Here is a 16,743-nt window from a genome sequence, read left to right as displayed (position 1 = left end):
GGATATACAAACTTGAGAAGAATATTCAATTCTAAATTACTTGTAAGTATGCCCCCCCCCCGTGATGATCAGTACCCTCTGAGGTTTCCCTGCATGAGCACTGGACTGCTAGCAACAGCAGACCAGGAGGAGAAGGAACTGTGTCAATCACAAACCAAGTGGCCCACAAGGTAGGACTCCAGCAAACGTTGGTTTCTCTAACATTTTTCTGGTGCATTCATCTCTGCTCTCACTATCAGAGACGTGTAAAGTCATATCTAAGTAATATATATTTTAGTACAATACTAAAAGCCTTAGTAGCTTTTATTTACTACCTTGGATTCTGAAATGTTTTTAACATGATTCTTTGGTTTTCCATATTTTGACAAAACCTAGTGCAATTTAAGATGTTCACCAATTATAAGGTATCTTAGAGCTACATTTTTATAATATTCTTTACTCAGAAAGAGCGTTAAAACTATGTCATCATGTTGCAAAATACACATTGATAATCTAAAATGGCTACATAAGCTGTGTGAATGTACTAACAAATAATCTCTAGTGAATTCAAAGTTAGATTATTATCTGCCATATCAAAGCAAGGAGTATCAACTACTTAACTGTACTAATTATTTAACTTTTATCTTTTTGTTTAGTAATGTTTCATATATTTCCCCTCTAAATCTTATATAATGAGGCAAATACTGTTTTCACCACAATGGAGCAAAATTGTAAGTCAGAGGCTGCAAACACATGGAGGCATCTGTTTTACTTACATGAAAAAAGTATCTAGTAGCAATCACAAAGTGTGAGAGAAAAGTTAATTATTGGCTGAAAATACACCAAATGCTGGGAGAAAAATACTGTTCCATGTACTATAAGCCAGGCTTTTCTAAATAACTTAGAAACTATATAAATTTTGATATCATCCTTACACAAGCCAAAAGCTAATTAGCTTGTAGAATTTCAAAACAGATAGAAAAAAATTTAAATAATTATGTTTTCCTTTTACAAGCATATAATGAATGCATTATACATTTTTTGTGGTGTTTGATGGTTTTTAGCATTTTAAAAACTAGATGATGCATCACCTTCCAGAAATCACTACACTTTCAGACTTTAAGTTAGTTATGCATTTCTAGCTCTAAATGATACCCCCACAAAAAAATGGGTTTCTGATCCATGTGTACATTTATAATACTCCAAAATGGCTACATCAAGAGAAAAGAAAAAAAAAAAAAGATAAGACAGGAGTAGGCAGAGGGCTAAACCACAAACATGCAAGAAGGACCTAAAGTACATCATTTGCAGAGCTGAACATCAATCCTACTTTAGCATACGCAGGCAAGTGCTTTTTTAGGTGCCATTTAGAAAAAAGGACAAATAAAATGTGATAGTGCTATGTGATTATATTTCTATCTATTCTCGTTAATATTTGCTACTTAATAAAAGGCTAAATTAGATTATTTGTAAACCTTACAAATTAGCCTTGGTGTTTGTTTATTCTCTCTATTCTTACAAGATTCCAATGTAGTTCTCTATTCATCAATAATCTCTACTGGAATCATAGGTGAGGATAAATGTTGAGTGTAACCACCACAATCTGTAGAGGATCTTAACTTTGAGGATAAAAGGTAAAACTTTGTTTAATGGAAATTTCACAATTTTGAGTCTTTGCTCTCAACTCATATGGATAAGTTAATAGTATATAACGATTTGAAATGTCATTCTGCATTTCTAATATAAATTTGAAAGTAAATAATCTGATAATAATTCTCTACTAATAAAGTCTTTTCTTTTTTAATTCAAGCAAAGCATATTTGCTGAAAATCAGGAAAGAGACTTCTTCACATCTACTAATAACGAGGGAGAAGAAAGATTTCCTAATGGGACATAAAAACGGCACAAAGATGTACGGTGTGACGTAACTCGGAGTATCAACAATATCAGAGAAGTTACGCTGTGAGCCACATGGGAAGTCCAGTATTGGGGAAATTAAAACAAACAATAAAACCAATATCAGAGAAAATGCCAGTATTCAGAAACAGTACCACACTGTTTCTTACTCCTGCCTACTGTCAAAAAATTGAGACAACTGCTACATGATCCTGTCAGATGGGCAGAGTCATCAGGACTCCTCTGAGCCTTTTCTGCACTAGCCTCACAGGACCCTCTGTTCCTTTCCTGTTAGCAGAAAAGCCATATAATGCCTCCTCCCTCACAAGACGGCACAGAACATGCAGCCCCAAAGTCACCTTTGTTGGCACTCAGTACTGAGGAGCTGGCAGTATAAGCCCAAAGCAGAGAACACGGCGCAGTGCACATAAGAAATAAAGACAGGGGATCTAAAAATCTTTAAGATGGGCTCCTAAAATATAGCCCTGTAAAATAAGTTAGACGAAAATGAGGGGGAGGGTCTTACCTTGCAGATCTTATAGAGCGATTCCTGGCCATCTCCTCCAGTATCTTTAAAGTAATCATGTGCAGGAAACGTACGGTGAATATCTCGGGTAATAACACTCTCCTGGGCTGAGTCCTAAAAAAATAGACTTGGTCATTAACTTAAAATTTCTTAATTATGAAAAATAATACATACATGGTAACAAAATTCAAACAGCACACAAAAAAAGTAAGCTACCCCTCCTCAACACACAAAAACCTGCTTCAATTCCAGATCCTTAGTCCCATTCACCAGAGACAAATACTGCCAAGAGATTCTTTTGAATCCTTTCATTCATCAGTCTTTAGATGTGTGAATGCATGTTGATGTGAGGGGGAGGAGAGGGAGGGAAGTTGTATACACACATCTCTACCCTTTGCTTTTTGAAGCATAAATAGAAGTAAACTATCTGCTCCTTTCACTTCACAGGATAACTTACAGAATATTCCTTATCAGTACATGCAAAGGTACTTCATTCTCTTTAAGAGCAGTTATTGGAAAAGAATGAGGTATATCTGGATATGGATATATCATAATTTATTTAATATTCTCTTATTAATGATTTTTTGTATTTTTCTACTTATATCACAGATAATATCACTAGGAATACTTTTATACATAGATGTTCAAGATAGGTGCCTAGAGGTGGAATTGCTAGGTCAAAGGATAAGGTACTCTCCAGAGTTCCCTCTGGAGTTGCACCAACGCATAATCCAAGCAACTGTGGAGTATGTATTTCTCCACACCTGCACTGAACCAAATATTATCTGACTTTTTCATTCTGATGAGTGGAAACACAGACCACAGTCATTTTGAAAGTAAAAAATATTACCCCAATAGGTTAATTACCCAACTGAGGTTAACTACTCAACTTACATGCTTCAGAAAACAAAAAGCCCCCAAATTACTATTTTAAGATGATATATGCTTTAAAGATAAATCTAGAGGTTTTTGGTTTTTGTTTTTTTAAGACAAATTCAAGATCCAAAAGCTCAAAACTAAATAAATGTTAAGCCTTATAAAAATGATTAATCATTCACTTAATTTGATTTTATTCCTGTGTTTGTTTTGTCTGTTTAAATGTCAAGAAAATAGGATGTGACTACTTCAACCTCAATGATGAAAATATTTTGCACAATTTAAAGAAGCATCAATGACTAGTAATGCAAATTTAAGTTATCATTTAATATCTTTTTTTTTGTCTTTTTTGTCTTTTTTGTTGTTGTTGTTGCTATTTCTTGGGCCGCTCCCGCGGCATATGGAGGTTCCCAGGCTAGGCGTCGAATTGGAGCTGTAGCCACTGGCTTACGCCAGAGCCACAGCAACGCGGGATCCGAGCCGCGTCTGCAACCTACACCACAGCTCACGGCAACGTCGGATCGTTAACCCACTGAGCAAGGGCAGGGATCGAACCCGCAACCTCATGGTTCCTAGTCGGATTCGTTAACCACTGCGCCAAGATGGGAACTCCTATCATTTAATATCTTGATCCCACAAAGATTTGAACAAATCTCTCACTTAAAATCAATAAGAGAAAAAAGATTAATACATGAATTACTTTAATAAATGCCATTTCTCTTTCTATCTAGGAGGGAAGTGACTGATTAGCTCTAAGGTAAGCCAGTGCCTTCTCTTGTTGCCTTTTTCATTTCAGCTACTATCATGCTGGAATTAGACCTTATACCATGCAAAGAAAGGACAAAAACTGAAAGGTTCTGAATTTGCTAGCAAACACCAAACATATTACAAATCAGTCCAGGGGAAATTCCGATGGCTTACAGAAATGGAATGCTAAAACTGAATAAAAATGGAACCTAAAAAAACCTGAGAGGATACACAGAAAGCTTCTATTTATCACAGTAAGTATAGTTTCTAATGATAAAGAAAACTGGGGGTAAGGTAGGCGGTGCAGAATAATGCGGACGTAAAGGTAATGTATAAAGAGGTATTTTATGAAGTGTATGGTTTATCTGGTTTGGTTTAGAGTCTAAGTAGGGGAATCTTGTACCAGGCAGATGAGTTTTCACTGCCCTGGTTTTCTCCAAAAGAAAGGTTTTCTTTCCATATAGTAATAGTCTCCACTTACAAACTATTTGAAAAAAATACCCAGTGAATGTTACTCCTCCCAAGCTGAACTATGTTAGGTGCAAACATGTGCAAAGTGGTTTACAGGATAACTCTTTCTGCACTTTTTGAAATATTAAGGGAGTGAAATCATTGGACCATATTCTCTATAAACTGCCTACTTTACTGTCATCATGCTGGTTTTAAATGGTACCAATGGTCTGGTTCAGAGAAAGGGAAACTGATCAAAAATTTCTAGGAAACAACTCTGCATAATATTGAGTAATTTTTTTCTATGAATACTGGACTCTTCCTTGTTTGTTTTAAAAAGTAAAGGGGCAAAATCAAATAGAAAAAAATCATAAACTTTTTGTGCTTAATAAAATGTTTCTTCCTATGATTGCTTTTAAATGCTTTTTACCTGTGTGTTTTTAGAATTTTCTTTCCCTGTGTTGCTCTCAGTTGGCTAAGAGAATAATTTCTGCAACTTCACTTAAGAAACAAAGTAAGTTATTTTCTTACATTATTCACTGATCCCTTTCATTTAAGTGAAGGTCGAGTGGTACACCAAAGAACAAAAAAGAAGCCAAATAATTCACCATCCCAACATCTGGAGTTAAAATATTTCATATGGAAACATTTTTTTAAAATATGGCTAAAAACATTTTATAGCATAACCAAACTTCATTTTCTGGGAAGGTCCCTACAAGCAGAGTCTCCTTAAGTCCTGACAACTATCTTCAGAAAGAGAAGAGGGAAGAGGAGTTCCCTGTGACACAGCAGGTTAAAGATCCAGGGCTGTCAGTGCTGTGGCTGGAGTTGTTGTTGCGGCATGGCTTTGATCCCTGGCCTCAGAACTTCTGCACGCCAAAAAAAAAGGGAAGCATTCACTCTTTCATGGGTAGCTATTTCACCAGTATCTGAAGACTCTCAACTTCACCAACATAGAAATGAAATTTTTAGTTTATCTTTCAAGGACTTTCTTTAATTTCCAAACCACTAAGTCATAAAACTAAACTTCACAAAAGACATGTCTCTAGTATGATAAAATCCATGGTCTAATGGAGCATATGATTCAGCTTATTGAAGATCAGCTTAAAACCAATTCTAAGAGGTATGATAAGTAGCGTGATTAACTTTTGATCATTTTAGTAGACTCCATTTAGAACCTATTAACAAGAGCTTTACATGAGCTATTCCAGTATAACCTACATGCCCTGACAGCTTGTAATCCTCTTAATTCCTGTTCAAAGAGAATCATCACTTACTTGCTTGTTGTGAGAAGGAAATGAATATAGCATTCAAGTGTCAACAAGTTTTAGGAAGACAGGTTTGGATGACCATACCTTATTATTTTTTATGATACAACTTCTAGGCTGTCAACAACTGGAAAGATATTTTTTAGTTAGAATGACTGTTTTCACATGTGACCTTAGCACTAGATGAAGTATAAAAGTAATGTCCTAATAAACTAGAACACCTTTGGCTGTGTCTTGTTTTGCTATATTATTACAACTATGATACCATCTTTTCTTACTAATCTCTATTTTCAAACCAAAAATATACAGCATTTTCACTTTACATCTACTACATAATCATTTCAACTTTGTAAGTACCATGTCAATTTGTTAATGTCATTAGAAATGCCAATGTAGACTAGCCACAATCAATTAGCAGATAAATTACCCAAAGCTTAAAAAAACTAACTTTAAAACGTGCCTTCTATTCTTACTCCACAGGGATTCTCCTTTAGTTCTATGTTGGAGCTAGATCTGTGGTAAAACATCACAAACTGGTCAGCTTGCATGTTCCTGAAAGCAGATGGGTTTACAGTGGTGGGTCTGATTTATCTGCCTTGATGTTTGCCAAAAATCCAAAGAGGCAGAGATGAAAGGAGAAAACATAAAAGTTCATTCTAGTTTCAAACATGCTACTAAAATGATGAGCTAGAAACAGTAACACATAAAGGTTGGATCATTGCCAGTCTTCATTCCTGGAATATGAGGAGAGAGCTCAGCAAAAGCAGGGTAATGTAGAAGCAAAGAAATAAACATCAACTACATCATAGTGTGAGCAAGCTGCTTTCTGGGTATTGCACACACATGCTGCCAAATGTCTGAGAGTCAAAGCCTGACACAAAGGTCAAAAGTGTAAGCCATATTCTGGCTTCAACTAGAAAGAAATTTCTTAGTGGGTGAAGCAACAATGAGAAGACAGGGGGAAGAGAGAGGAGAGGAGGAAGTGTCTTTATGAAACCAGCTGATATTCATGATGAACATCTTGACCCTGAAGGTAGTGCAAGGACTTGAGTGGGAAGTATCTGAATAGAAAAAAGCATTCCTTTGGGACTGGAGAACTAAGAAGCATTGCAGCCTATAAGCACAGCCTGGATTTCCCAGAGATCCTATGGAATCTAGGTTAAATACTTCTTCCTGATGAATATCTGGGGATACTTTTAGACTCTAAATATACCTACCAAATGCATCTATGGCCATATTTGGATATACCCTCATTCCCAGGGTTGCTGATCACTCATTGTCCCAAATAAAGGTTCAACTGGTGTATTAACAATCCTGAAAATTCATATCAATGCACGATAATAAACTCTGCAACTCCTGTTAGAATGAAGCACAATAACTGAACTCCATGCTATTATTTTCCAAAGTTATATGTTTTTCTAACTTTGCACTATTTTTAAATTATTAGTTATAACTTTTATTAAAACAGCTTTTAAACTTTATTTTACAGTGAATAAAAATGTTAAGTGCTCCATATTTATTGAACACTGTGAAACAATAACATTATTTTTCTATAAAACCTGAAAGAATGCCTCTAATAACCAGTATTTGATAAAGATGACTATTTTCACCTAATTGTTACATTTTACAATTTTATTAACTTTGAATATGTACATATCAAGTTATTGTTTTTACAAATTTATTTATTTATTTTGGCTTTTTAGGGCCGCACCCATGGCATATGCAAGTTCCCAGGCTAGGGGTTGAATTGGAGCTATAGCTGCTGGCCTACTCCACAGCCACAGCAATGGAGGATCCGAGCTGTGTCTGTGACCTACACCACAGCTCACGGCAACAATGGATCCTTAACCCACTGAGCAAGGCCAGGGATTGAACCCGCATCCTTATGGATACTAGTTGGATTCGTTTCCACTGTGCTACAATGGGAAATCCCTAGACTGAATATTTTTAATAATTTAGAAAACATTCTGTTGTTCCCACTGTGGCACAGAGGAAACAAAACTGACTATGAACCATGAAGTTGCAGATTTGATTCCTGGTCTCACTCAGTGGGTTAAGGATCTGGCGTTGCCGTGAGCTGTGGTGTAGGTCGCAGACGTGGCTCAGATCTGGAGTTGCTATGGTTGTGGCGTAGGCCGGTGGCTACAGCTCTGATTTGACTCCTAGCCTGGGAACCTCCATATGCTGTGGGTGCAGCCCTAAAAAGAAAAAAAAGAAAAGAAACGAAAAAAAAAAAAAAACATTCTACCATTCCTTAACTCATTTTAGATGCTTCTGTTTGAAACTTTTTGAACTCAATTAATCTTGAATTGAATGACATGAAAACTGAATGTACATGAAAATTAAGCTTTCCATTTGCATAGTTACATAGTTCAAATTTGTTCACGTATTCAACATATAATTTCCAGAGTATTCACTAAGAATCAGACACTGTTTTAGGTGCAGAAGAAATCCCTGTTAGCAAGCCAATGCCCCTGCTCTCTGGAGTTTACATTCTAGCAGTAGGGGAAAGATATAAAGAACAAATATATAATACTGGTTGGTGAAATGTATTCATGAAAAAATTAAAGCAAGATAAAGATATAGTGAGGAGTAGGATAATATTTTAGGTAGAGTAGTTTTGCTTCTCTGAGTAAGGGTTCAAATATTTAGAGAAAGAGCATTACAGGCAAGGGGGAATGCATGGGCAAAAGCTCTGACGTTGGAGCAGGACAGCTGGACTTCTCCAGACATTTCCCAGCTGACCTTTATGTTTGCAGACATCTTCAATGAATTGTTAAAAATAACTCTAATACTCTCTTGGCTCAACATGGCTACTCAGAAATTTGTAAGTATAATTTAGATTACTTACAAGATGTTTTAGCTCATACATTTGAATAATGTGTTCCTAGGTGCACCTGTGTATCTGAAAGCCTACCCTTCAAATATTTACCTAACACTTACTATGTGCAAGACATTGTACTATGATCTAGGGAATCAAAAAGGTATGAGATATAGTCAATAATGCCCCTAAACTGCAAGAGGTTAAGATCTACACGTAAAAACAAAATATCAATGGAAGGAAACGTATGCCAACAGCCAAATGAATGATATGAGTAAAGTTAGCTATAAGAATTTCGGAAAGAAAGTGATTATAGAAGGGTTCAAGTGGTGAAAGTGGCCTTCCACAGGGGCTGGGGACTGGGGACTGGGCTGGGCACCACAGACAGGATGGGCTGAACAAAGGTCTCAAGAGAACACAGTGATAACAAGTGTGGTGTGAGTAGAGGCTCCAAAGAAGGAAGGAAGTGGTCATGTCCAGGAAATATGATTCTGATTGACTGTGGGAGGGAATTTATAAAGGGGCAAGTTGAGTGGCATCCAGAATATGGAAAGGTAATCTTAAATGGAGATGTCTTCAATAAATCCTACAGACAATAAGGAGCTATTTCATCTGCCATGGTCTTTGTGGTCACAGTTTTGTGAATTCTTGCTTCAGTGGGGCCCCCCTCTGCTTTTACTATCTGAAAGAATTTTACTATCAGAAAAGAATTGCTGTAAGCATTAACCTTACCCAAAAAGACAACTGATGTTTGCCACTGGTTGTTAGGAGGTGACCTCTGGGCCCTTGGGATGCCAAGCCTAACAGGAAGTCTTTGTTTGCATGTCAGCCTTGACCACCCAGCAGTTGAACGATGTGACTTATCATGGGGCTCTGGAGCATGCAGTATCAGGTCTATCTACAGAGAGGCTGGAGACTAGAGATCAGTCCTGTGAGCAGTACATAATGAGCCCTTATAAAAACTCTGGACAAGACTCAAGTGAGCTTCTCTATCTGGCAATATTCTACACATATCACCACACACTGATGTCAGGAAAGTTACACTGTCCATGAGCCCACAGGGAAAAAAGCATCACACTTGGTACTTCTCGACTCAGCTCTGTCTATGTGCTCCATCCCTTTGCAAGCTTTAATCTTTATCCTGCAATGGCACCGTGAGTGCTATAGCTGTCTCTGAGTTCTGTGAGTGCTTCTAGTGAATTATTGAAGCTGAGGGTGATTTTGGTAATACCTTGACATACCTGGTGTCAGGAGTAGGGGCATTTTGTGTGGACACTGCTCTCACTCTAACTTTGAAATTGGTTAAATTCTAACAAGATGGCCACCAACAAATATATTCTCACTGTGGTATTCTCACCAGTATATAATTTCTCTATTCAAATATATATCACTGCCTACCTTTTTCTCTGCCTTTGACAAAATACTATCAGAATAAAACAGGTCCCCAATACCATGTTAACTCAGATGCCTTTTGAAAAATCATCTTTAATGTAGAACCTCAAAGGTTAAAAGTAATGGACTATTATTGATCATTTGGTCATCTGTTCACTGAGCTCCTCAAAAATCTATCTGTGGTTAGTGAAGTGAAGACCATTAAATTAAAAGTAGATCACACAACTACTGATATGATCCTATAATTCCCTCACATAAAGGATCACCTGGAACCTCAAAGGAGAGTGAGTGTAAGTGAACAATAACTACATCTCCAAGTAAATGTAAAAAATACTTATACCTTAAAAATCACTTAGGATCAATAAAGTTACTCCATCCTGGAATGCGGGTTTTGAAAAAGCCAATTAATCTTTATACCAAGACAGGTTATATAATTGCCATTTTATCCCTTTTTAAAATAGTACATGTTTCCAAAAAACATAACTTATTACTCATGTAGGAGTGGAAGATGCACTGATCACCACCACAACAAAAGAAATAGGAAGGGCTACGAACAGAAGAATTTGTTCCTGAGAGACTAGTTCTAGTTCTTAATTATAAAGGTCATTTCAATAAATTAAATTTTCTAATTCAATTTAATAAGTGTACAACAAGGCGTTTTTTATTTTACAAACTCTGGTTAATATCACAACTTTCTTTTAACCAGTTATTTTTCTCTATTTAAGAGGGTCAATTACTGTTTCTGCAACAGATTTCTCTGGAAACAGTAGCAATCTTTTTGCAATAGGGCACATTTGAAATGTGATTAATCCTTTTTAAGGAAAAAGATTACGGCATTTGTAGCAACATGAATGGACCTAGAAATTATCATGCTAAGTGAAGTCAGACAGTGAGACACCAACATCAAATGCTGTCACTTACATGGGGAATCTAAAAAAAGGACACAATGAACTTCTTTGCAGAACAGATACTGACTCACAGACTTTGAAAAACTTATGGTTTCCAAATGAAACAGGTTCGGCGGGGGAGGGGGATGTGCTAAGGGTTTGGGTTGGAAATGCTATGAAATTTGGTTGCGATGATCGCTGTACAACTATAAATGCAATCGAGTAATAAAAAATGCTGTAAAATTTAAAAAATAAATTTGATTAATCCTTTTTGGAATAAAGCCAAATAATGAGTTGAAACCTAAAGATTTTTCTTCTGCATTATTTTTCTCTATACGGACTCAGAAATGAGCATTACTATTCTAAGACTTAGAAAATCTAGGTAAATATATTCTAGCTCCTTGACACGGTATATACCTTTTTTAGTTTCTTTGCTGTTTTCTCCTCTGCCTACTCCTTATCTGATGGTGCACCTCCTAAGCCTTGTTCTGTGCTCACTCTTAATGCTCTGCCTGGGAAATCACATCCACTCCTGTAACTTCCGCTACCATCTGTCTTCTCTCTCATGGATTTTTACTAAAGTAGATGTCAAACCTTACTGATTATCAGAATCATCTGAGAAGTTATTTCAGAACCCATATCTCCAGATTTCACCTACAAAAATCTCTATTGTAATTCCAGACAATCTGTATTTTTAACAAAGACCCATGTAGCCTCAAGCAAAAGTCCACAAAGGATTATTTAGGAACTACTAGTCTCACAGATGTATCATTCTACATCTGAAACTTAACAAATCAAAAACTCAATTCAGAATTTGCTATATTCTTAATCTTAGTGGAGTGAACCTCCATATCTAAGCTGACAAAGAGTTTTTTAGACATCTTCTCCTCTTTCCTCTCTTAATCAATTTGTCCTTTGGTCTTCCACTCTGCTCTTTTAATTAGCTGTTTCCATGCTTGAATATCCCCACTTGATTGCCACCTCCAGGTAGACCTTGGTTAGTTCTTTTTTATCTTTGTTTCCCTGGTGCCTGGGACATTAGTAGGTACTTCATAAATGGGTGCTGAATAAATCAGAATATGGGATGCAGGCATAGGAAGCATATATTCCCTATGACGGAGATATTTGAGTTTTATAATTTTTACTTTCAGTTCTCTTTTTTTTTTTTTTTTTTTGGTCTTTTTGCTATTTCTTGGGCCGCTCCTGCGGCATATGGAGGTTCCCAGGCTAGGGGTCCAATCGGAGCTGTAGCCACTGGTCTACGCCAGAGCCACAGCAACGCGGGATCCAAGCCGCGTCTGCAACCTACAGCACAGCTCATGGCAACGCCGGATCGTTAACCCACTGAGCAAGGGCAGGGACCGAACCCACAACCTCATGGTTCCTAGTCGGATTCGTTAACCACTGCGCCACGACAGGAACTCCTCAGTTCTCTTCTAATTTCATTTAGTCAAGAGAAGTTTCAAAAGGAAATAATTTGCACCAAACCAAAGATGTTGAAAAGGACTTCCAAACCAAAATTTCACAGGAAAATGCATACCAAAATGTCCTTGCTCCTAACACCAAAGACGATATATGAAAATAATTAAATATATTACAGAAGCTACAAAAAAATCTAAATGGATCTCCTTTTAAAAATAGAAATTAGAAATTCCATCACTATTGGAATTGCCAAAAATCATCTTTACAAAAAAGTTTGTAGTTTTTCCACTGAATTTTACCTCATTTTATATGAAAAGCCATAAAAGATAAAGACACATTTAAGTGCTCCATTTTTTATTTTATTTATTTATTCATTTTTGTCTTTTTGGGGCCTCACCCAAGGTATATAGAGGTTTCCAGGCTAAGGGTCAAATTGCAGCTGCAGGTGCTGGCCTATGCCACAGCCACAGCAACACCAGATCTGAGCCACATCTGTGACCTAAACCACAGCTCACAGCAACACCAGATCCTTAATCCACTGAGCGAGGCCAGGAATCAAACCTGTGTCTTCATAGATGCTAGTCAGATTTGTTTCAGCTGAGCCACAACAGGAACTCCCCAAGTGCTCCATTTTTTAAAAAAATTAATTTTTTACTTTAAAAGTGAAAGGAGATGAATCATACAATGTGTTCAAGACCCTGCTAGGAGCAAATTACATTAAATATGATGTTTTAGAAACCTGAAATACCTTCATAGTTCACATTAACTCTTTCTCAACAAAGTAGCTTGAAGTAGGAGATTAAGATCAAGATTAGGTAAGAATCAGGAAACTTTTCCTATTCATTGCATCTCTTGGTTATAGAATTTAATAGGTTCAGGTTCTTTATTAATCTTAAAAACATGTTAAATAAATCTAAGGAAGATATAGATCTTCTTTTTTAAAGGACCCTTTAGAAGCTATAAATTAAGAATGACTAACATCTTCTATTTCACAAAACTATAAGATACTCATGAAATGAGGATTTCCCCCCCACCACCATCTTTTGAATTGCTAGTTATTTAGGTTCTATAACACTGGCGTTAAAAAATAGAGAGAAAAACAATTCATTGGCTGTCATCTTTCTCACTTTTGAAACACTATCACCCCCCCTTTAATCAACATATGTATTTGCTTTTGATTTAAATGCTATAAGGGCCACATATTTTTAACTTTTTCCTAATGAACCCAAGTTGCTAAAGAGAATTTTTTTTTTTTTTGATCACACTCACAGCATGTGGAAGTTCTTTGGCCAAGGATTGAACCTATGTCAAACTGTAACAAGAGCCACAGCAGTGATACCACCGGATCCTTAACCTGCTGAGCCACCAGGGAACATGATGGGGATAGCATGGGCCAGAGAACCCGTCACAAATGTAGTAAATCTGAGAGCCACAGAAAGAGGAAAGGATTTTGATTTTTTTTTCTTTTTACAGCCATACCTGCAGCTTATGGAAGTTCCTGGGCAAGGGGTTGAATGGAGTTACACCTGCAGGCCTATGCCACAGCAATGGCAACACTGGATCTGAGCCGCATCTGTAACCTATGCCTCAGCTTATGGCAATGCCAGATCCTTAACCCACTGAGGGAGGCCAGGGATTGAACCTGCATCCTCATAGAGACAAGTCGGGTCCTTAACCCACTGAGCCACAATAGGAACTCCAGATTTTAATTCTTTAAATAAGAAAGACACAGTATTCTGTCCCAGAGTATCAGTCAAGAGGATGCATTCGCTTTCACCACTAGAGGAATATCTGCAATTAAAAATGAGGAAAGAGATGGAGATGGAATGAGGTAAGTGAGGCGAAAAAAGTGGTCTGGCTTTAACCCTGAAAGCAGGTATGACAATACAGTGGTACTGACGCTGGAGAGATCAAGGCCATGTGGGCAAAGTGATAGGAGGAAAAAGAAAGACACTGGAGGGAAGCAGGGCTTATATTTCATGAGTAGAAGAACTTGACGTTGGCTTTTTGTCTTCATTTTACTACAAGATTTAAGTAGGGCAACTATTACAAAATTCATTGCTCAATAAAGAAAATGTATTCAGGAGTTCCCGTCGTGGCGCAGTGGTTAACGAATCCGACTAGGAACCATGAGGTTGCGGGTTCGGTCCCTGCCCTTGCTCAGTGGGTTAATGATCTGGCATTGCCGTGAGCTGTGGTGTAGGTTGCAGACGCGGCTCGGATCCCGCGTTGCTGTGGCTCTGGCGCAGGCCAGGGGCTACAGCTCCGATTGGACCCCTAGCCTGGGAACCTCCATATGCCTCAGGAGGGGCCCAAAGAAATAGCAAAAAGAAAAAAAAAATGTATTCAATTTAATGTGCTCAACCATGTGAGCTTTAGTTGTCTTAAGATTTCATAATTCCACAAGGGTTAGAAACTACTGTGCTTTGCCCCTCAAAGCGTAAGGGATACCAGATAATACACAGGATGCTCTGTTAAACTGCAGGGGATTTAATATTGCATAGGACATACCTGTTTATATTTAAAAAATAGTTCTCTGTTTATCAGAAATTTAAAATTTTTTGTTTGTTTTTTTAGGACCCCACCCACAGCATATGGAGGTTCCCAGGCTGGGGGTCCAATTGGAGATATAGCTGCCAGCCTACACCACAGCCACAGCAACATGGGATCCAAGCCACGTCTGCAACCTACACCACAGCTCGAGGCAACACTGAATCCTTAACCCACTGAGCAAGGCCAGGGATCAAACCTGCGTCCTCATGGATGCCAGTCAGATTTGGTTCTGCTGAGCCACAATGGAAACTCCTGAAATTCAAATTTAAATGGGCATCCTGTAGTTTTAATTTCATTAAATCTGGCAGTCTTATGCAGCTTACTACTACCACAGTACAGGGAAATCAATTCCTGAGTACTCTTCATATATTGTTTTGTTCTTGATATAAATTAGTCATATTTGACTTCTCAATCAAGCTGTGTTAAATTTACTTTAAAATGAGCAAATATTAGTTAAAAGCCACAAAGAGGGTTATGAATAGAATCAGAAAGATCTGCTCTAAACCATAAAAGACTGAGAGGAAAAGGAGGACATCCAGATAACAATGGACAGATAACATTATTAGTGAGAATATCAAGCCTGTGAGGCACAGAAAAACTGAACTGATGACCTAGAAAATAAGATCAAATTAAGATATAGCAGACTGATCTGAGGTCCCTGAAGACATGAAGGCAGTGAACAGATAAAGATCCCTCCCAGGCAACCGAGGACAAAGATGCTGAGACTTTATTTGGTCAACAGTGTCTCTCCTCTGTTCAAATGCCTAATAAAGATCAATCAATTAACATCTGAAAAACTTTTCTTGTCTAAGAAGAAAATGGCTTCAAAATTAGCAGAATGAGATTTTAATACTTCACTGTGTCTTATCAAAGGATGATTTATTGCCCTGGTATTTACATGGCAAATATTGATATGAAGAAGTATCAGGGTACGACTTGAAAGACTTGGTGAGTGTGGTGGCCTGGGGACAAGCAATCTTTGTATAGAATTCCTATACAGGAAAAATTTAAGTAAGTGTTAGCATCCACTTAAATATTCTAAATTATTTCTCTGAAGGGTTTTAAAATTCTTCTTTTTTTATTTTTTATTTTTTATTTTCCCACTGTACAGCAAGGGGGTCAGGTTATCCTTACATGTATACATTACAATTACATTTTTCCCCCAGCCTTTCTTCTGTTGCAACATGAGTATCTAGACAAAGTTCTCAATGCTATTCAGCAGGATCTCCTTGTAAATCTATTCTAAGTTGTGTCTGATAAGCCCAAGCTCCCGATCCCTCCCACTCCCTCCCCCTCCCATCAGGCAGCCACAAGTCTCTTCTCCAAGTCCATGATTTTCTTTTCTGAGGAGATGTTCATTTGTGCTGGATATTAGATTCCAGTTATGAGTGATATCATATGGTATTTGTCTTTGTCTTTCTGGCTCATTTCACTCAGTATGAGATTCTCTAGTTCCATCCATGTTGCTGCAAATGGCATTATGTCATTTTTTTTATGGCTGAGTAGTATTCCATTGTGGTGAAATTTTATAAACGAAATAATTAGTGGGCACTACATCTGATTATAATGTATACGTTTGAATAATTTTTTAGTTTTTGATTATATTGTAAATTAATTGAAAAACTGATTTTTCTTCTCATATATTCTTTAAAGGACAGAATTTTCAATTGAAAACAATTTAAACAGAAACTTCTCTCTCTAATACACACACACAGGTCCACTTCCTTTGAAACAATTTTCATCAGCTACTTTTATCTTTTTGGCTGCAACCAACCATAGCAGGAACTTAGCTTCCAAGGCTCAGAGACTGACAGCCAAGCATCCCAGCCCATATCAGCCCCTTTTAGGGGCTGGACTTCCTAAGGCTTTGATGGTCTCTGAAGGTAAACCACACAGACTGTGAGTAGGCAAAAACCAAGGGAAAGA

The 16,743-nt window shown here is 37.4% G+C and overlaps 1 protein-coding gene across 6 annotated transcripts in view; it reads right to left on the bottom strand.

Moving 5' to 3' along the window:
- RABGAP1L (RAB GTPase activating protein 1 like) overlaps window positions 1–16,743 on the bottom strand; it is a 651,588-nt gene that overhangs the window by 273,909 nt on the left and 360,936 nt on the right. For all 6 annotated transcript variants that reach the window (XM_047753890.1, XM_047753891.1, XM_047753893.1 and 3 more), the window contains one exon: window positions 2,402–2,515. In XM_047753890.1, the coding sequence (XP_047609846.1) occupies window positions 2,402–2,515 (114 nt within the window). The remainder of the gene's footprint in view (window positions 1–2,401; window positions 2,516–16,743) is intronic.

This window comes from Phacochoerus africanus, chromosome 11, assembly GCF_016906955.1.
Source record: "Phacochoerus africanus isolate WHEZ1 chromosome 11, ROS_Pafr_v1, whole genome shotgun sequence".
In the NCBI taxonomy this organism is placed as follows: Eukaryota; Metazoa; Chordata; class Mammalia; order Artiodactyla; family Suidae; genus Phacochoerus; species Phacochoerus africanus.
The sequence above is the reverse complement of the archived record's forward strand: the minus strand, read 5'-3'. Positions and strand labels throughout refer to the sequence as shown.